This window comes from Heptranchias perlo, chromosome 31, assembly GCF_035084215.1.
Source record: "Heptranchias perlo isolate sHepPer1 chromosome 31, sHepPer1.hap1, whole genome shotgun sequence".
Taxonomy (NCBI): Eukaryota; Metazoa; Chordata; class Chondrichthyes; order Hexanchiformes; family Hexanchidae; genus Heptranchias; species Heptranchias perlo.
In genome coordinates, this window is record NC_090355.1 from 1,424,167 (window position 1) to 1,445,890 (window position 21,724).

A 21,724-nucleotide genomic window follows, 5' to 3' on the forward strand; every position below is an offset into this window, starting at 1 on the left:
CAGCTGTCGCAGGTGATGACGTGCCCTTGCGACACGGCAGTCTTGCACAGCGGTTTGATTGTTATCGTTCCTGAGAAAGATTCCTCCCATTACTTGCTCCGATTCTAATCGAGACTCACTAACACCATCACGATAATAATGCCTGAAAGGGTCAGAAATCGGAACTATTCCAATTGAAGAGAAAACCTCCCAGGTGGTTTTTTTAAAAAATTAACACGCATGCGTATTCCGGCTCTCCGGAGGTGGCGGTCGCTGCGCATGCGCCGCTCGCTGCAGAGGGCGGGCGCGATGGCGGTGGTGGGTGAGGCGGCGGGGCGCGAGCCGGACCGGGACCTGTCGGCGGCCTGGCACAGGCTGAGCACCGGGCTCCTCCCCGTCACCGCCCTCGGACTGGTACAGTACTGAATGACTAGAGGGGCTCGCTCTCACACGGAGCCGACCGACCGGGGAGCCCTTCCGGGAAACTAGCTTTTAACTGTCAGCTTTGAGGGGGGGGCGTGGATCTCGGGGAGGGGGGGGGGGGGAGGGGAGGGGGAGGGGGGGGGGGGGAGGAGGGGGGGGGGAGGGGGGAGGGGGGGGAGGGGGGAGGGGGGGGAGGGGGGGGGGGGGGGAGGAGGGGGGGGGAGGGGGGAGGGGGGGGGAGGGGGGGGAGGGGGAGGGGGGGGGGGGAGGGGGGAGGAGGGGGAGGGGGGGGGGGGGGGAGGAGGGGGGAGGGGGGAGGAGGGGGGAGGAGGGGGGAGGGGGGTGGATCTCGGGGAATGGGGGTGGATTGATGGGGGAGGGGAATGTGAGTGCAAGGGGGAAGTGGGTGATAGTGTTATGAAGATGGGGGTGCGGGTGTGATGAGGAGGGTGGAGTCTGATAGGGAGCAGAGTGTGCAGGTGTTTGCACAGGGTCGATCAGATGGTGTGTAACCTTGGTGTTCTGTTTCACCCAGAGTTAAACTTCAAACCCCAGATCCTATCTATCAGCAAGACCACTTATTTCAATCCCTACAATATTACCTCACTCCTAATTCCCTCCCACAGCCACCAAACCCTTATCCAGGTTTATTCTCCAGTTCCTTTGTTGCTGGCCTGCTGATAACTGTTTCCCCAAGCTCCAACTTTCTCTGAAATGCTGTTGCCCTTATCGTATCATGCTCACCTATAACCTTTACCTCAGTCGCTCTACCTGCATTGGCTCTACCCTCTGCCCCGTGCTCGAACACCACCAGAGAATCCTCCATTGTCCCTGACATGCTGAAGAGAATGTTTGCCATCTCATGAAGCATCAGTCTGTGTTAACTTCACTCAGTCGAGGTTGAGTTCACTGTCCAACCAGTTACAATGTTTTTTGAAATAGTGAATTTGTTTAACTTTATTCCTTCTCTGACCCAATGGGTGATAAAACCAGCTCTGTTCTATAAGTTGAGAGGTGTCAATTGTAAGGTGACACCATTACTATTTATTTCCTTCTAAATGTATGCTGACTGTGTGAAAGGATGTGTATTCCATGAGGTGTACCTCCTCTATTATGAGGCTTATTTGATCAGGGTGCATTTCATAGAATCATAGAAAATTACGGCACAGAAGGAGGCCATTCGGCCCATCGTGTCCGTGCCGGCCGAAAAGATCTATCCAGCTTAATCCCCACTTTCCAGCACTTGGTCCGTAGCCCTGTAGGTTACAGCTCTTCAAGTGCATATCCAAGTACTTTTTAAATGAGTTGAGGGTTTCTGCCTCTATCACCCTTTCAGGCAGTGAGTTCCAGACCCCCACCACCCTCTGGGTGAAAACATTTCTCCTCAGCGCCAGTCTAATCCTTCTACCAATCACTTTAAATCCCATATGCCCCGTGCTAAGGGAAATAGGTCCTCTCTATCCACTCTTATTTGGTCCCATCATAATTTTATATACCACAATTAAATCTCCCCTCAGCCTCCTTTGTTCCAAAGTAAACAACCCCAGCCTATCCAATCTTTTCTCATAGCTAAAAATTCTCCAGCCCTAGCAACATCCTCGTAATTCTCCTCGGTACCCCTCTCTAGTGCTATCACATCTTTCCTGTAATGTGGTGACCAGAACTGTACACAGTATTCAAAACTGTGGCCTAACCAATGTTTTATACCTTTCCAGCATAACCGCCCTGCTCTTATATTCTATGGTTCGGCTAATAAAGAGGAGTATCCCGCTTGCCTTTTTAACCACCTTATCTACCTGTCCTGCTACCTTCAGGGATCTGTGGACATGCACTCCAAGGTCCCTTGTTCCTCTACACCTCTCAGTATCCTCCCATTTATTGTGTACTCCCTTGCCTTGTTTGCCCTCCCCAAATGCATTAACTCACACTTCTCTGGATTGAATTCCATTTGCCACTTTTCTGCCCACCTGACCAGTTCACTGATATCTTCCTGCAGTCTACAGCTTTCCTCTTCACTATCACTATCAATTTTTGTATCATCTGCAAACTTCTTGATCAAGCCCCTCCACATTTAGGTCCAAATCATTAATATATACCACAAAAAGCAAGGGAGCTAGTACTGAGCCTTGCGGGACCCCATTACCACGTCAACCATTACCCTTTGCTTCCTGCTCCTGAGCCAATTTTGGATCCAACTCCATTTTAGTTTTCTGTCTTTAGGATTGAAGTAGCAGTTACAGCGGTGCAAAATAACCATTTTAATCACTTCAACCAGTGTAAACCTGAGGCAAAAATGTAGTTGTAAATGTAATGGTTCTAATGGTGGAATGTGGAGAGGAGCAGTGAAAGTATGAATTCATTGTATTTGTAACTGTATTTGTTTTTCAGGAAGCTCCTGAATTGGGAAGTCGTGGTGAGTTTCTGGAGGATGAGCTTCGAGCTGCACTGGAAATTTTGCGGCACTATGGTTTGCACTCGGTGGTGGTGGAATGGTTCATGGAAGTATTGCAGGTAGACCTTCAGAGGAAGATTGCTGCAGAGTTCTGGGACTTCCTCACACAAAGGGAGAACATGGTGACGGAACAACAGCGCTCAAAGCTCCTCTACGATGCCTTCTGTATGATGGATCAGAGGCTAGCACCTTACCTGCGCAGCCTGAAACATTTGGAGACCTGGATAGAGGCAGGACTGATTAACAGTGTCGGACCTGGAACACTGAAGGACAAGGTCTACAACATGGTTAAAGCTGTGTTATTCTTCTCAACTGTCCAACCCTTCCAGGAGATTATACACGAGTTTTACACTCGTGCGTTCAGTATCTACGTACACCGAGACAAGAGCCTGCGGAATGGAGATAGCATGAGTGAAGAGGAAGATGAGAGTGCTGCGGATGATATAGAACTGCTGACCTGTGCAGGCTGTAGTGCAGAGAAAGAGCAATGCTGGTGTGCCACTGCAATGGAGCAGTTTTCACAAGTCAATCACGTATTGTAAGTACCATAGTTTTTATCTGTAATATATGCAGTTTGCCAGTTGCACCCTTCAGTAAATCCCCACCCCAACACCCATGGCAGTTGATAGATGGTTGGCATTCTACGATAGACGTTGTAGTAAGGGCACAATCTGACAACGTATAATTAAACCTGTTGTATTTTTGTGCAGTTCGAGAGGATTTCTGTGAGGGAACATTTTAAGAGAAATGAAAGGCTTGGCTTAATCACTTGAAGCTTCTTGAAACCAATGTGATATTTTTCTGAGGCATCTTTATGATGTTGGTGGATCTTTTACCACCAGATCTCAACTAGTAGGCAGGAGGTGTGTGTGTACTGGATAATGCGCACCCTCCAATTTTCCGTTTCCTTTGTCTCTGAGAAAGGGCATGGCCGAGTCTGTTTGGTGCCTCTCTGAGATTGGGAATTCCAAGTTATGGTGAATGACGGAATTCCTGCCAATCTGTGGAACTGCAAAATGCCACCTCCAAACTTCTTATAAAATGCAATTTCTTCTAAAATGCTGGGTAAATATAGATAAATACAGTATAATTTGTCATATTTAACATATACATCCTTTGGCACTGTTAGAAATATCAGCTTATAGGTACAAAGGTTTAGTTTTGCTAGCAAGAAAGATAGTAAGGTTTAAAGTAAGGTTGCTGTGGTATTGATCTGGTACTAGATGGCAGTCAAATGTTTAGTAAATACTATTTTATATGATTTTTACAAAACATGTTGAAGATCTCTGGGGAGTTGGCCTATGTTGCCTTATCCAAACATTTGAGATAGTGTGCTTCATCCAGTGCTGATCGAACTTGCCGATTGTGGTGAATGAGTTAGAACAATAGGCAGCCCTGACACTTGAACCTGTGACTATTTGGAGGTGTATTCAGTGCTGCTGAATTTTCAGTGCTTCCTCTATCGGATTTGGACTAAACCAAAAGCATACTGTTCTGTATTTAGCAGATTGGACAATTCAGGGGAGTGTAACACTTATAATATTACACTGGTCGAAGAGACTTCATCATCCAATAAACAGTGAAAAATTGAGGGGAACAGACTAAGAACTGGGAAAATATCTACCTAAGACAGTCCAGGGACCGGTGAGAGAAAAAAAATCCATTTTTTTTTAATAGCGATTTCAAACCAGTAATTGGCAAGATTGTTTTGATTCTCTGCATGATGTGGAACAGTGAACACAATCTGTGCCATTGTGATCAGTATTGACACCACAAAAATATTGTTTGTTCCCTAAAAATAAGTGTTAATGTTTAAATCAGCAGAAATGCTGCAAGAATTCCATGACACTTAGAAGTACAAAAATTTTAGGCTACAATCTCATCTGTGATTCTGAAAATGAGACTATTCAGGATAGTTGTTGGTCTGTTTACTCCATTGTCTGACTAAAATGAAACATGATGCCCTGTAGTGGTCTGGGTACAGCATGTTTACCAGTGTCTTGTGACGCAGAATGGCATGACCCTGATCACGGAATGCTTAATGTGGCGTGAACATGACCTCTTTTAACCATCATAGATGGTCCTAAGTGGAGACATAGTGACTGCTGCTCACAGGAGAGTGGGATAAATCAGTGGCCAAGTTATCTTGAATTTCTTGCACAAGTACCATTATTGTCCTCGCGAGGCATTGATTTGAGGCCTTGGAGCTGACCATTTCTTTTGTCAGTTGGAGAATAGTGCTGAACATAGATTTAGGAAATAAATAGTCATCGGTTGATAAAGCAGTGGTTACTTCAGTTATGCCACATACTCATCAATGTGCACCTTAAACCTGAGAAATGCTTTGAACATGTTTCTCAGTTTTCAATTACAGTGATGTGCTGATATGCACTTTTGGTCTCACATTTTGACCGTGACAATGAGGTCCGGATTTTGCTGTAAAAATAACAGTGAGGATAACAGCGCTCACCGTTATTCATGTGCTAATCGGACAGCAACTTCCGGCGACCGCACATGCACAGTTAAACACGGAAATCCGGAAGTTGCTGGCCGCGATGCGTGCTCCTTCAAAAGTTGCGCGAAAACGGCATCTTGCCTTCTGACTCAACATTTAAATGTATTGAACAACATGAAGTTCCTGTTCTTACCTCATTGATACGGACTAAACGCGCCAAAAAAAGTTAAGTCAAGTCATTTCAAGTCTAAGTACCCTTTTAACAGCGAGGTAAGTCTTAGTTACTGCCAAACAACCTCTCTGACACTGAAAATTAACTTTTACAAATGTGGAGGCTCATTCCATCAGATTTTAATTATTGTTGGACATTTAAAAAAAAGTAAATACTTTTTTTTTAACTTTTTCTTTCTGTCTCTTTTATCTCTGTCTCTTAATTCAATCTTTCTTACCCTCTCTTGATTTAGCTTTCTGTACCTCATTTGACATTGAATTCACTATTCTCACTTACACTTCCTGCTTCTGACTCTGCGCAGTTATTAATGATGCTTCAGTCTGATTGGTTAAGGAGATACACAGCTGCTTACCCTGTTCACACAGGTCCCAGATGCCCTGTAGAGGGCGCCGCACTTTTTGGAACTCTAATTTACAGGAACTTGCTGTGCAAAACCTCATAGAAAGTCTATGGGCAAGTGGAAGTCTGAGCGTTCGTTCGCTGCTGACAGCAAAATCCGGCTCATTGTTTATTTTTAGGGACAACTCTGGGGAGCACTGCTCACACTGCTAGTGACCATTGTAATTTGGACTGTGACACTTTATCATTTTTATTTGGGTTACTTTTAGTTACATTTCCAATTTTCCCCATAGCAATGTAACAATATATCAAACATTTAAAAAAACATTTTATCATATTAATATCAACATTCATTTTTGTTATGCAAATCAACAATCCTGTACAGGAGAGGGACCCATTTGCTGTCTGCATTTCCCAGTGCAAGTCAAGTAACTCTGGAGTCTTAACTAGCAAGTCTCTATATTGAAATTGGATTCTGTTTCAAATATGGTAGAACTTCAATTATCCTCAGCCGTGTTGTTGATTTTTGTGGATAGAGCAAGGCTAGCAGCAGTATTTCTTTCTTCACTCACATCTGTTCTTCTGCTCAGCTGGTAAGATCAGCTTGCCAGATGGCACAAAGGTTCCCCTTAAATTTGCCTGTAACTTCAGCCACTGGACATGAGAGAACTGGCCAAAAATGCTCCCTTGATTTCCACCAGGGCTCCTGCACGGGTGAGTGTGAAAGGCAGCATGTGCTCATTTCCAGCAGTCAGCTCAGCAGCTTCCTCAGCACTGATCTTGCACAGAATTTACAGCACAGAACAAGCCATTCGGCACAACTGGTCTGTGCTGGTGTTTATGCTCCACACGAGCCTCCACCCACTCTTATTTACTTCATCTCAGCCTATCAACATATCCTTCTATTCCTTTCTCCCTCATGTACTTATCTAGCATCCCTTTAAAGGCACCTTTGCTATTCGCCTCAACTACTCCATGTGGTAGCAAGTTCCACATTCCAACCACTCTCTGAGTAAAGATGTTTCTCCTGAATTCCTTAGAGACTTTCTTAGAGACTATCTTATAATTATGACCCCTAGTTTTGGAGTCCCCCACAAGTGGGAACATCTTCTCTACATCTCCCCTATCGATCCCCTTCTTAATTTTAAAGACCTATCAGGTCACCTCTCAGTCTTCTCTTTTCTAGAGAAAAAAGTCCCAGCCTGTTCAGTATTTCCTGATAGGTGTACCCTCTCAGTCTTGGTGTCATCCTTCTAAATCTTCTTTGCACCTTCTCTATATCCTTTTTGTAATATGGAGACCAGGACTGTTCACAGTACGCTAAGTGCGGTCTAACCAAGGTTCTACTCAAGTTTAACATAACTTCTCTGCTTTTGAATTCTATTCCTTTAGAATGATCTAACATCAATAGAGAGCCTGCCTGTTTAAACATGCTCTTGTGCCAGTGAACAGAGTGCCTTTTGAATCCAGTGTTAACTGGTACTCCAGGTGTTATGTTCAACACTTGCTTTGTTCACTGTAACGGGTACGTTTAAACAGACAGGTATTCATTCTATTGATATTAATGTCAGTAGTATCTGCAGCACTCATCTCACCAACAGTTGCTGACTGGGTTGCTGGAGGTAAATGTATGCTACCTGGAATGCTCACCTTTGTATTTGGGGGACATTTTTGGAGCCACATTTTTGGTTGCTTTCTCCAGTCCAGCCAGCAGATATATGACAAGAGTTTTGAAATGGCAATCAGTGAATAGATCAGCTGATCTTGCTGTTCCAGCTGATCTTGCTCTACTTCTGTTAGCGAGAGTGGAGATGCATGATGGGAAATCAATTATCCATCGTCACTTAGACCCCTAATCAGAGGTTCACTGTAATGTAAGTTTATTGTTGACATTGAAGTCTGTATCTGCCTGCATAAAATAAACAGCTAGCCCAGCAGTACATTCTCACATATAGTGACTGCTCTGATCGCATCTGCATTAGTTCATGTAAAAGTTCATTTTTTTTCCGTCTAGTTTTCTTGTTTAGCCTCATCTGGGACAATTTTTTTTCCCTTTTTTTTGTGTTTTAGGCCCCCTCCCCTTCATAGGGTGTGTTTTATTTAAAACAAGTCATAAACCAAATAACAGTGTCAAATAATAGTTTTATTTTGAGGATCCAGGATGCACTCCAGCCCTGCGATGCCCACCGGTCGCAGAAAGCCTTAAGCGCACCGGCAGACAACGCGTGCTCCCTCTCCAGGGCCACCCGGGCGCGGAGAATGCCGCGGAAGAGAGGCAGACAGTTAGAGCGACGGCCCCCACGGGCCGCATCTAACCTGGACCTGTGGATAGCCATCTTGGACAGGCCCACGAGGACGTCCTCTGACCTGCCCGCCACCGCCCCCCCCCCCCCCCCCCCCACTGCTCCCCTGCTCACCAGGCGGCCAAAGGAGTGTGGGACTGAAGTGCAGCCAGAATTTGTGGAGCAGCCCCCTTAAATAGTGGAACAGGGGCTGCAGCCTCCCACACCCTATGAATAAATGAAACACTGACTCATCCAGGCGGCCTGGGAGTCCATGCGAGGAAGTGGAGAGTGTGCAGGAGCAGCCCGTACAAGAAATCCCTCCGCGCAGAGTGAAATGGCACGGAAAGGATTTCCGAGAGACGGCTCAAGTTGTGAGGCACAGCCTACCCGAGGGAGCTTTCGGGGCCTGGCGCCGATGCAGAATTCCGTCCGAATGGGGGTCAGTTCGGACGGGATGGCTCCATGCGCTTGAGCCTTTTCCACACACCGAGTGGAGTCAGGGCCGAGTGCCACTTTCACTGCCCAGATGGCGGCGGCCGCATCCCAGACATGGCTCAAGGACACCCGTGCGGCCAGTGTCCCCGGCACCATCCAGCCCGCCCCTCCGCCATCCAGGACATCCCTGACTCTGGTTACCTTACCGGCCAGGGCCCTCTCCTCCGTCAGCTGCGTGCCGCCGAAGCCAACACCACAGAGGAGAGTATTCCTGAGCAGCGGCTCCTGCAGGAAGGTCGCCACCCCTGACGGGAGAGAGCACCGGCAGGAGACAACCATATTCCAGACCCTGATCAGATCCTAAAAGACAGGCAGCTCCCGCAAGGACGCACGCCCTCCCGGCAGCGTGATAAACATGAGCTGCGTGTGGTAATTCAGGCCATGCAGCTGGCGGAAGAAATCCGTCGCCAGCGCACACCATCTTGGAGGATCCTCAACATACAGGGTCCGAAGGTGGAAAGTCGCCACCTGGGTGCGGACGCACACCAGCCCCTGACCGCCCTCCCTAAGCGGGAGACTCAGGACTGCAGCAGTGACCCAGTGAATCCTTTTGGCCCGGAAGAAGTCGACGAGCTTCTTCTGAATTTTGGCAACAAACTCAGGAGGAGGGATCAAAGTGACCAACCGGTACCACAACATTGCGGCCACCAGCTGGTTTATGACCAGCACTCGACCCCTGTAGGATAACACTCGGAGCAGACCTGTCCTAGGCGAGCGGTGACTTTGGCCTCCAGCTCTTGCCAGTTCGCTAGCCAGGCTTCCTCGGCAGGGCTAAGATAGACTCCCAGGTACCGGAGGTGCGTGGTACTCCAGGCAAAAGGCCGTAGCTCCTCCGGCAGGGAGTCCGCCTGCCACTGACCCACCAGGAGTCCAGAACATTTCTCCCATTGATCCTTGCGGAGGACGCGGCAGAGTACACCTTTTGGCACTCACGCATCCTCCGCAAGTCAACGGGATCCGTGACCACGAGGAGCACGTCGTCGGCCTAAGCTGAAAGGATGACCTCCACGCCCAGCTCGCGCAGAGCCAGTCCCGACAACCTCTTCCGCAAGAATGTAAAAGTTCATGTCGCCACCGGTCTTTCTTGAGTAAACTAACTATTCTCATTAACACCAGGTTTGTTAAACTTAATGATGTTTGTTGGCTGTTGTCAGACACTCACTGAACTTATTAGAACGAATCAGTGCAGACGCCATCACCACCATCCTGCATAAGATGATAGAGGAGCACGTGGGCAGGTTGTGTCGTGGAGAGTATGAGAACTCCTTTCTCTCCCAGCTTGAGGAGGTAAGCGAGCCAGAATTGGTAGGTAAGCATATCTCTTTATGTCCTTACCTGCTGAATAACAAAGTGATAATTGATGGTTTGAATTAGTGGATCTAGAAACCGTAAATATAATAAAGTATAGTCAACACGGATTCAAAAGGGAAGGTCATGCTTGATCAACCTTATTGAATTCTTTGAAGAAGTAACAAAAAGAGCAGATAAGGGTAGTGTAGTAAATGTAATATACTTGGATTTTCAAAAGGCCTTTAATAAGGTATCGCATTGTAGACTTGTGATTAAGGTCAGAGCATGTAGAGTCAAGGGACAAGTAGCGGAATGGATAGCAAGCTGGCTACAAAACAGAAAACTGAGAGTAAGGGCATGACTATTTACTTGGAGCCGGGAACCCAGCGGGTGGGTAGATATTTGCGTGGGGTACCCGGAAGTCAAGTGAGTGCGTCACAATCTGCAATTGCAATTCAATTGAAGGTAATTTTTTTTGCTTCTGGGTTTCCCACATGACTACCAGCCAGATTGACCAGCTGATTGCCAGTCGGGACGGAAAGGAGCCGCGAATCGGAGAGGAGGGAGGAGAGATTGTGGGCCGTAGTTGACATGAGGGGGTGGGGGGGGCCTCGGAGAAGATCGGGGGCAGGGAGGTGATCGGATCGGCAGTCGAGTGAAGAGTCGGAGATGGGGGGGGGGTGGTCTACCATTGCGGAGAAGAGTTGGCCGAACGCGGGTGTCTGATCACGCCAGGTGAGCTTGTTGGGCCTGGATGAAGCACTCCCGCTCCTCTGCGCCCACAAGCAGTGCAATAAAGTCACTCACCTCATGGATCCGCCCCTTCTCGCCTGCTTTTGAGAGAATCAGAAACCATGGAAAACCCACGCAGGTGAGCTTAAATTCGTTTCAACTTTAGAATCCACAAAAAATTAAGTACCTCAACTATTTTAATGAGGTACATTGCCTCTTTAACAATCCGCCTGCTGGCATTAACCACTTCCGGGTTTTGGATGCACGTGCATTCAAACGCGCCTGGGTTAGACCCGGAAGTGGGCATGTTAGAGCCGGGATGCAGTCCCACTTCAAAAAAACTGTTATTTTTACCTCCCACCCCAACCCACCCGTTCTTTGGGGTTAAAATTACCCCCTAGGGGTTGAAGGTAGTTACTCAGACTAACGGAAGGTACAGCGGAGGTGGTGTTCCACAGGGATCGATTCTGGGACCCTGTTGTTCATCATTTACATAAATAATTTGGACTCTGGATTCAGAAGTACAATTTCACAATTTGCGATGACAACAAATTTGGTGGTATAGATACTACTGAGAAAGATTGTGACAAAATACAGGAAGACATTAATAAACTTGCAGAATGCGTGTGTAAATGGCAAATTAATTTCAATAGAGATCAGTGTGAGGTGGTGCATTTTGATAGGAGGAATAAGGAGGCCACATGAGAACGTAAGAAATAGGAGCAAGAGTAGGCCATTCGGCCCCTCGAACCTGCTCTGCCATTCAATAAGATCATGGCTGATCTTCTACCTCAACTCCACTTTCCTGCCCTATCCCCATATCCCTTGATTCCCTTAGTGTCCAAAAATCTATCGATGTTAATCTTGAATATACTCAGCGACTGAGCATCCACAGCCCTCTGAGGTAGAGAATTTCAAGGATTCACAACCCTCTGAGTGAAGAAATTTTTCCTCATCTTGGTCCTAAATGGCCGACCTCTTATCTTGAGATTATGACCCCTAGTTCGAGATTCTCCAGCCAGAGGAAACAGCCTCTCAACATTTAGCCTGTCAAGCCCCCTAAGAATCTTATATGTTTCAATGATAGCACCTCTCATTCTTCTAAACTCCAGAGAATATAGGCCCATTCTACTCAATCTCTCCTCATAGGACAACCCTCTCATCCCAGGAATCAATCTAGTGAACCTTCGATATATCCCCTCTTAGGCAAGTATATCCTTCCTTAGGTAAGGAGACCAAAACTGTACACAGTACTCCAGCTGTGGTCTCACCAGAGCCCTATATAATTGCAGCAAGATCTCATTACTCTTATACTCCAACCCCCTTGCAATAAAGGCCAACATGCCATTTGTCTTCCTAATTGCTTGCTGTATCTGCATGTTAACTTTCTGTGATTCGTGTACAAGGACATCCAAATCCCTCTGATTACCAACATTTCTTAGTCTCTCTCCTTTTAAAAAAAATTCTGTTTTTCTATTCTTCCTACCAAAGTGAATAATTTCACATTTCCCCACATTATACTCCATCCACCACCTTCTTGCCCACTCACTTAACCTGTCTGTATCCCTTTGCAGCCTCATTGTGTCCTCCTCACAGCTTACTTTCCCACCTAGCTTTGTATAGTCAGCAAACTTGGATATATTACACTTGGTCCCTTCATCTAAGTCATTGACATATGTTGTAAACAGCTGAGGCCCAAGCACTGATCCTTGCGGCACCCCACTAGTCATAACCAGCCAACCGGAAAATGACCCGTTTATTCCTACTCTCTGTTTTCTGTCCATTAATCAATCCTCAATCATGCTAATATATTACCCCCAATCCCATGAGCCCTAATCTTGTGTAACAACCTCCTGTGTGGCACCTTATCGAATGTCTTTTGAAAATCCAAATATACTACATCCACTGGTTCCCCTTTATCTATCCTGCTAGTTACATCCTCAGAAAACCCAAAATATTTGTCAAACATGATTTCCCTTTCATAAAACCATATTGACTCTGCCTAATCGTATTATGATTTTCTAAGTGCCCCGTTACTAAGCCCTTAATAATAGATTTGAGCATTTTCCCTACTGCTGATGTCAGGCAAACTGGCCTATAGTTCCCTGTTTTCTTTCTCCCTTCTTGAATAATGAGGTTATTGCTACCTTCCAATCCACAGGGACCATCCTAGAATCTAGGGAATTCTGGAAAATCAAAACCAATGCATTCACTATCTCTGCAGCCACCTCTTCCAAAACCCTTGGAAAATAAGAGTCTAAATGGGGTAGAAGAGCAAAGATGGGTACAGATTCACAAATCATTAAAAGTAGCGATGCAAGTTAACAATGCCATTAAAAAGTGCAAACAAAGCACTGGGGTTCATTTCTAGAGGAATGGAATTCAAAAATAGCGTAGTTATGTTAAACTTGTATAGAACTTTTGTTAAACTCCACTTAGAGTACTGTGCACAGTTCTGGTCTCCATATTACAAAAAAGATATAGCGGCACCGGAGAAGGTGCAAAAAAGATTTACGAGGATGCTATCGGAGGTTATACCTATCAGGAAATACTGGACACGCTGGGGCTTTTTTCCTTAGAAAAGAAAAGGCTGAGGGGTGACCTAATAGAGCTTTTTATGTAGTGCTGTTGGGGAAGGTTTAAACTAGAGTGGCAGGGGGATGGGAACCTGAGCAGGGAGTAAAGTTGAGAGCAGCAAGAGAGTGGAAGACCCAGGGGAAATTTACCCCACAAATAGTACAAACAGTTGTTCAAGAACAAGTGAAAGGGAAAAGCGTAGAGCAGCAGAAAGAAAGTGTACTTTAGGCACTACAGATAAAGTGAAAACTAGAAGGTATAAAGCGATTAACCCAGCATCAAAGCTGGAGGTCAGGCTAGGGTGTGTGGCCCACAAGAGTTCTATATACAAATGCACGGAGTATAAGGAATAAATTAAATGAACTACAGGTTCAAATTCAAATTGGAGGGTATGACATGATAGCTATTACTGAGACATGGCTGCAGGATGGTCGGGATTGGGAACTAAATATACCGGGTTATAAGGTCTACAGGAGAGATAGGGAAAATGGAAGAGGGGGAGGAGTAGCCTTAGTGATTAGAGATGAAATCACTTCAATGATAAAGGGGGATAGAATGAGAGGTAAGCAGCCAACAGAGACCTTATGGGTTGAATTGAGAAATAGGAAAGGATCTAAGACTATAGTGGGAGTTGTATATAGGACCCCTGGCAGCAGCTCTGAAGTGCTAGATTGTATAAATGCAGAGATTAGACAAGCATGTAACAAAGGCATAGTGGTCTTAATGGGGGACTTTAACCTTCACATAGATTGGGAAAAGCAGACTAGCAACTGTCAGAAAGGTAGCGAATTTCTTGTGTGTCCAGGATAGTTTTCTACAGCAGTATGTCCTAGAGGCAACAAGGGGGCAAGCCATACTAGATTTAGTAATGAGTAATGAACCAGATTTAATTAACAGCGTAACTGTGCATGAACATCTATCCAACAGCGATCATAATATGATCGAGTTCAATTTAGTGTTTGAAAGGGAAAAAAGTGAATCAGCTGCTAAGATTCTAGACTTGGGTAAGGCCGACTTCAATGGGATGAGACAGAGACTGTCCACAGTAAACTGGGCAAATCTGTTAATGGGTAAAACGACTGATGATCGGTGGGAAATGTTTAAAGAAACATTTAATGTGATACAGAATCGGTTTATATCCCTGAGGGGCAAGAACTCTACTTGCCAAAAAAAACAGCCATGGACAACTAAAGAGGTAAGGGACAGTATAAGACATAAGGAAAGGGTATACAAAAAGGCAAAAAATGGCACAGATCCTGGCGAATAGGAAAGATACAAAGATCAACAGATAGTAAGAGCTACAAAAAGAGAGTATGAAAAGAAACTCGCAGGGGATATCAAAACCAATACGAAGAACTTTTATAGTTACATTAGGAAAAAGAGGGTGGTCAGGAGCAGTGTTGGCCCCTTTAAAAACTGAAAGTGGGGATATTGTCATTGACAATGGGGAAATGGCGGACATGTTGAACAATTACATTGTGTCAGTATTTACAGTCGAAAAAGAGGATAGCATGCCGGAAATCCCAAGAAAACTAATATTGAATCAGGGACAGGGACTCGATTAAAATCAACATAAGTAAAGCAACAATAATGAAGAAAATAATAGCACGAAAGAGTGACAAATCCCCAGGATCAGATGGTTTCCATCCCAGGGTTTTAAAGGAAGTAGGTGAGCACATTGCAGATGCCCTAACTATAATCTTTCAAAGTTCTCTAGATTGGAAAATTGCACATATCACTCCGTTTTTTAAGAAAGGAGAGAGAGGGAAACCAGGGAATTATAGATCAGTTAGCCCAACATCTGTTGCAGGGAAAATGCCGGAGTCTATAATTAAGGATAGGGTGACTGAACACTTCGAAAATTTTCAGTTAATCAGAGAGAGCCAGCATGAATTTGTGAAAGGTAGGTCGTGCCTGACAAACCTGATTGAATTTTTTGAAGAGGTGACTAAAGTAGTGGACAGGGGAATGTCAATGGATGTTATTTATATGGACTTCCAGAAGGCATTTGATAAGGTCCCACATAAGAGACTGTTAGCTAAGATAGAAGCCCATGGAATCAAGGGAAAAGTACGGACTTGGTTAGGAAGTTGGCTGAGCGAAAGGTGACAGAGAGTACGGATAATGGGTAGATACTCACATTGGCAGGATGTGATTAGTGGAGTCCTGCAGGGATCTGTCTTGGGGCCTCAATATTCACAATATTTACTAACGACCTAGATGAAGGCATAGACCGCACCTGGAGTACTGTGAGCAGTTCTGGGCACCGCACCTTCGGAAGGACATATTGGCCTTGGAGGGAGCGCAGCGTAGGTTTACTAGAATGATACCCGGACTTCAAGGGTTAAGTTACGAGGAGAGATTACACAAATTGGGGTTGTATCCTCTAGAGTTTCGAAGGTTAAGGGGTGATCTGATCGAAGTTTATAAGATATTAAGGGGACAAACTATTTCCGCTGGTTGGGGATTCTAGGACTAGGGGACATAGTCTAAAAATTAGAGCCAGACCTTTCAGGAGTGAGATTAGAAAACATTTCTACACACAAAGGGTGGTAGAAGTTTGGAACTCTCTTCCGCAAACGGCAATTGATACTAGCTCAATTGCTAAATTTAAATCTGAGATAGATAGCTTTTTGGCAAGCAAAGGTATATGGAGTTAGATCACAGATCAGCCAGGATCTTATTGAATGGCAGAGCAGGCACAAGTGGCTGAATGGCCTACTCCTGTTCCTATGTTCCTAGAGGTCTTTAAAATTATGAAGGGGTTTGATAGGGTAGACGTAGAGAAGATGTTTTCATCTGTGGGGGAGACCAGAACTCGGGGCCATAATTATAAGATAGTCATTAATAAATCCAATAAAGAATTCAGGAGAAACTTCTTCACCCAGAGACTGGTTAGAATGTGGAACTTGTTACCACATGGAGTAGTTGAGGCGAGTAGCTTAGATTCCTTTAAGGGGTTGCTAGATAAGTACATGAGGGAGAAAGGAATAGAAGGATATGTTGATAGGGTTAGAAGAAGAAGGGTGGGAGGAGGCTCACGTGGAGCATAAATACCGGCATCGACCAGGTGAGCCAAATAGCCTATTTCTGTGCTGTAAATTCTATGTAATAGTTGGTTATGTGGATGAAGAATATATTGCCCAGTGTATCAAGATACTTGTAGCTGTATGTAGTTCCTTTGCCTTGGCCTGAATGATCCAACCATAGAAGTGAACAATTTACACGTAACACTACTGTTTGTAGTGCTGACTCACACATAGTGAGCTGTGGAGTACTGTGCATTACCAGTATCAATAAAAAGAGAAACTGAAAGCTGGAAATCTGAAATGAAAATAGAAAATTCTGGAAGCGTGTACATAAGTCAACGTCTGAAAGAAAAGCAGTTCATGTTTCAGATGGAATCTTTTGTCAGAATGGTGATCCAGTTCTGATGAAAGGATCTGTCTGAAATGTTAAGCTACCTTCCTCTTTCAGATGCTGATAACCCTTTATATAAATTCCAGTATTTTATGTTTTCATTGCTGCACTGGTTTTCTGCTCGTATCGTTTCTGTAGGTATCTGGAGGCCTCTAGTGGCAGAGCTGCTGTATTACAGACCTGTGATACTTTGGCAATCCTTGTTAAAATACCTGGCCACAGTTCGTCATGATTGAGCTGGGAAACGTGAAGAGCACTTTTTCTTTATTTCAAGGGGGCTGGAATACAAAAGATTGAAAGTTATGTTACAGTTATATAAAGCTCTAGTTAAACCCTTTCTGGAGTACTGCGTTCAGTTCTGGGCACCGTACCTCAGGAAGGATATATTGCCCTTGGGGGGCGTGCAGCGCAGATTTACGAGAGGGATACCAGGCCTAAAAGGGTTAAATTGTGAGGACAAGTTGCATAGACTCGGCTTGTATTCCCTTGAGTGTAGAAAATTAAGAAAATTGATGTGTTTAAGATGATTGGAGGATTTGATAGGGTAGATAGACAGAATCTGTTTCCTCTGCTGGGGGAGTCCAGAATAAGAGGGCATAACCTTAAAATTAGCACGAGTGATGCCGGGAAGCACTTCTTCACACAGAGTAGTGGAAATCTGGAACTCTCTCCCTCAAAAAGCTGTTGAGGCTGGGGGTCAATTGAAAATTTCAAAACTGAGATTGATAGATTTTTTGTTGGGTAAGGGTATTAAGGGTTACGGAGCCAGGGAGGGTAGATGGAGTTGAGATGCAGATCAGCCATGATCTAATTGAATGGCGGAACAGGCTCGAGGGGCTAAATGGCCTACTCCTGTTCCTATGTTCTTTTAACCCATGTATGAGATCCGGGACCATACTGTGAAATGGATTTATGGCAAAAGGGGGAAGAAGCTGCATGGAGGGAGAGCTCCAGCCTACACTGACTGGTACACTGGAAAGAGAGTCAGCCTCATGACAGGCAAGCCTCTTTACCAAAGCCTGTCACATAAAGATTTGGTGAAAGTAAGCACTGGATTTAAACATCTACAACATCAAGGTGGCTGGCACAATGCAGGCTGCCATCATAGAATGATACAGCACAGGAGGCTGCCATTTGGCCCATTGTGCCTCTGCCAGCTCTTTGAAAGAGCTATCGATTAGTCCCACTCCCCTGCTCTTTCCCCATAGCCCTGCAGATTTTTCCCCTTCAAGTATTTATCCAATTCCCTTTTGAAAGTTATTGAATCTGCTTCCACCACCCTTTCAGGCAGTGCATTCCAGATTTTATCAAGTTGCTGTGTAAATATATTTTTCCTCATGTTGACCCTGGTCCTTTTGCAAATTTCCTTAAATCTGTGTCCTCTGGTTACCGACCCTTCTGCCACTGGAAACAGTTTCTCCTTATTTACTCTATCAAACCCTTCATGATTTTGAACACTTCTATCAAATCTCCCCTTAACCTTCTCTGCTCGAAGGAGAACAACCTCAGCTTCTTCAGTCTCTCCACGTAACTCAAGTCTTTCATCCCTGGTACCATTCTAGTAAATCTCCTCTGTGCCCTCTTTAAGTCCTTGACATCCTTCCTAAAGTGCGGTGCCCAGAATTGGCCACAATACTCCAGCTGGGGCCTAATCAGTGTTTTATAAAGATTTAGCATAATTTTCTTGCTTTTGTACTCTATGCCTCTATTTATAAAGCCCAGGATCCCGTATACCTTTTTAACAGCCTTCTCAACTTGTCCTACCACCTTCAAAAACTTGTGTACGTACATTCCCAAATCTCTCAGTTCCTGCACCCCCTTTAAAATTGTACCATTTAGTTTATATTGCTTCTCCTCATTCTTCCTACCAAAATTAAATCATTTCACACTTCCCTGTGTTAAATTTCATCTGCCATGTCTTTGTCCATTTCACCAGTCTGTCTATGTCCTCCTGAAGTCTATTACTATCCTCCTCAGTGTTTACTACATTTCTGAGTTTCGTTTCATCTGCAAACTTTGAAATTATGCCCTATATACCCAACTCCAGGGCATTAATATATATCAAAAAGAGCAGTGGTCCCAGCACCGACCCCTGGGGAACACCACTGTATACTTTCCTCCAGTCTGAAAAACAACCGTTCACCACGACTCTCTGCTTTCTGTCCATTAGCCAATTTCGTATCCATGCAGCCACTGCCCCTTTAATCCCATGGGTTTCAATTTTGCTTACAGGTCTATCATGTGATACTTTATCAAATGCCTTTTGAAAGTCCATTTACACAACATCAACTGCACTACCCTCATTAAACCCTCTCCATTGGTTCATCAAAGAACTCAATCAGGTTAGTCAAACACGATTTGCCTTTAACAAATCTGTGCTGGCTTTCATTTGTTAACCCCAAATTTTCTAAGTGCCAATTGATTTTGTCTCGGATTATTGTCTCCCCACCACCAATATTAGGCTGATTTGCCTGTAGTTGCCGGGTTTATCCCTCTTCCCTTTTTTGAACAGAAGTGTAACATTTGAAATCCTCTAATCCTCTGGCACCACTCCCATACCTAAGGAGGATTGGAAGCTTGTGGCCAGAGCCTCCGCAATTTCCACCCTTACTTACCTCAGCAATCTAGGATACATTCCATCCAAACCGAGTGACTTTTCTACTTTGAGCGCAACCAACCTTTTAAGTACCTCTTTATCTATTTTTAGTCTATCCAATTTCACTACTACTTCCTTTTTTTTTTAATCGTTCATGGGATATGGGCATCGCTGACAAGGCCAGCATTTATTGTCCATTCCTAATTGCCCTTGAGAAGGTGGTGGTGAGCCGACTTCTTGAACCGCTGCAGTCCGAGTGGTGATGGTTTTCTCACAGTGCTGTGAGGTAGGGAGTTCCAGGATTTTGACCCAGCGATGATGAAGGAACGGTGATATATTTACAAGTTGGGATGGTGTGTGACTTGGAGGGTAACGTGCAGGTGGTGTTGTTCCCATGTGCCTGCTGCTCTTGTCCTTCTAGGTGGTAGAGGTCGCTGGTTTGGGAGGTTCTGTTGAAGAAGCCTTGGCTAACTGCTGCAGTGCATCCTCCAGATGGTACACTACAGCCATGGTGTGCCAGTGGTGAAGGGAATGAATGTTCAGGGTGGTGGATGTTTGGGGAGTCAGGAGGTGAGTCACTCGCTGCAGAATACCCCGCCTCTGACCTGCTCTTGTAGCCACAGTATTTATATGGCTGGTCCAGTTAAGTTTCTGGTCAATAGTGACCCCCAGGATGTTGATGGTGGGGGACTCCACGATGGTAATGCCGTTGAATGTCATGGGGAGGTGGTTAGACTCTCTCTTGTTGGAGATGGTCATTGCCTGGCACTTGTCTGGCCCGAATGTTACTTGCCACTTATGAGCCCAAGCCTGGATGTTGTCCAGGTCTTGCTGCATGCAGGCACGGACTGCTTCATTATCTGAGGGGTTGCGAATGGAACTGAACGCTGTGCAATCATCAGCAAACAACCCCATTTCTGAACTTATGATGGAGGGTAGGTCATTGATGAAGCAGCTGAAGATGGTTGGGCCTAAGACACTGCCCTGAGGAACTCCTGCAGCAATGTCCTAGGGCTGAGATGATTGGCCTCCAACAACCACTACCATCTTCCTTTGTGCTAGGTATGACTCCAGCCACTGGAAAGTTTTCTCCCTGATTCCCATTGACTTCAATTCTACTAGGGCTCCTTGGTGCCACATTCGGTCAAATGCGGCCTTGATGTCAAGGACAGTCACTCTCACCTCACCTCTGGAATTCAGCTCTTTTGTCCATGTTTGGACCAAGGATGTAATGAGGTCTGGAGCCGAGCGGTCCTGGCGGAACCCAAACTGAGCATCGGTGAGCAGGTTATTGGTGAGTAAGTGCCGCTTGATAGCACTGTCGACGACACCTTCCATCACTTTGCTGATGTTTGAGAGTAGACTGATGGGGCGGCAATTGGCCGGATTGGATTTGTCCTGCTTTTTGTGGACAGGACATACCTGGGCAATTTTCCACATTGTCGAGTAGATGCCAGTGTTGTAGCTGTACTGGAGCAGCTTGGCTACAGGCGCGGCTAGTTCTGGAGCACAAGTCTTCAGTACTACAGCTGGGATGTTGTCGGGTCCCATAGCTTTTGCTGTATCCAGTGCACTCAGCCGTTTCTTGATATCACGTGGATTGAATCGAATTGGCTGAAGACTGTCTTCTGTGATGGTGGGGATATCGGGAGGAGGCCGAGATGGATCATCTACTCGGCACTTCTGGCTGAAGATGGTTGCAAACGCTTCAGTCGTGTCTTTTGCACTCACGTGCTGGACTCTGTCATCATTGAGGATGGGGATGTTCACGGAGCCTCCTCCTCCCGTTAGTTGTTTAATTTCCCACCATCGTTCACGACTGGATGTGGCAGGGCTGCAGAGCTTTATTGTAACATTGGCAGCATCCTCTTCTTTAGTGAAGACGGATGCAAAGTACTCATTTAGTACCTCAGCCATGCCCTCTGCCTCCACAAGAAGATCTCCTTTTTGGTCCCTAATCGGCCCCACCCTTGACTACCCTTTTGCTATTTATATGTTTATAAAAGACTTTTGGGCTCCCTTTTATGTTACCCGCTAATCTATTTTTATACACTCTCTTTGCCCCTCTTATTTCCTTTTAAGTTCTCCCCTGTACTTTTTGTATTCAGCCTTCTGCAGGTCCTTCCATTGTGCTGAAGGCAGATGTGTATCTTTTACAAATTTAGAGTCAGTGCTGGATCTTCTCCTGGGTTCAGCATCACCGGTCACTCCTGTAAGTGGGGTCTGTGTTCCCTGTGATCAGGAGTGTACTTTTACTGTCCAGTATCTACTAATATAATACTGTGACCCAAGAGCTATAACAGTGTGTGTACTGCATTCTGTGATTTTGCACATGCCTCATGTGCATTTCTCCTTTCTTCTGGGAGGCAGACTGATGAACACTCTGGTGAAACAAGACCAATTGTAAACCATCAAACTGGTTTATTTTACATGAAATACATAATTGAAC

General features: G+C 45.3%; 1 protein-coding gene across 1 annotated transcript in view; it reads left to right on the plus strand.

The window, feature by feature from the left end:
- The first annotated feature begins 204 nt into the window (after positions 1–204).
- Positions 205–21,724, plus strand: part of anapc2 (anaphase promoting complex subunit 2) — a 62,753-nt gene continuing 41,233 nt past the window's right edge. The window contains exons 1-3 of the mRNA XM_067969515.1: positions 205–393; positions 2,791–3,392; positions 9,815–9,947. Coding sequence (XP_067825616.1) covers positions 220–393; positions 2,791–3,392; positions 9,815–9,947 — 909 coding nt within the window. The 5' untranslated portion in view covers positions 205–219. The remainder of the gene's footprint in view (positions 394–2,790; positions 3,393–9,814; positions 9,948–21,724) is intronic.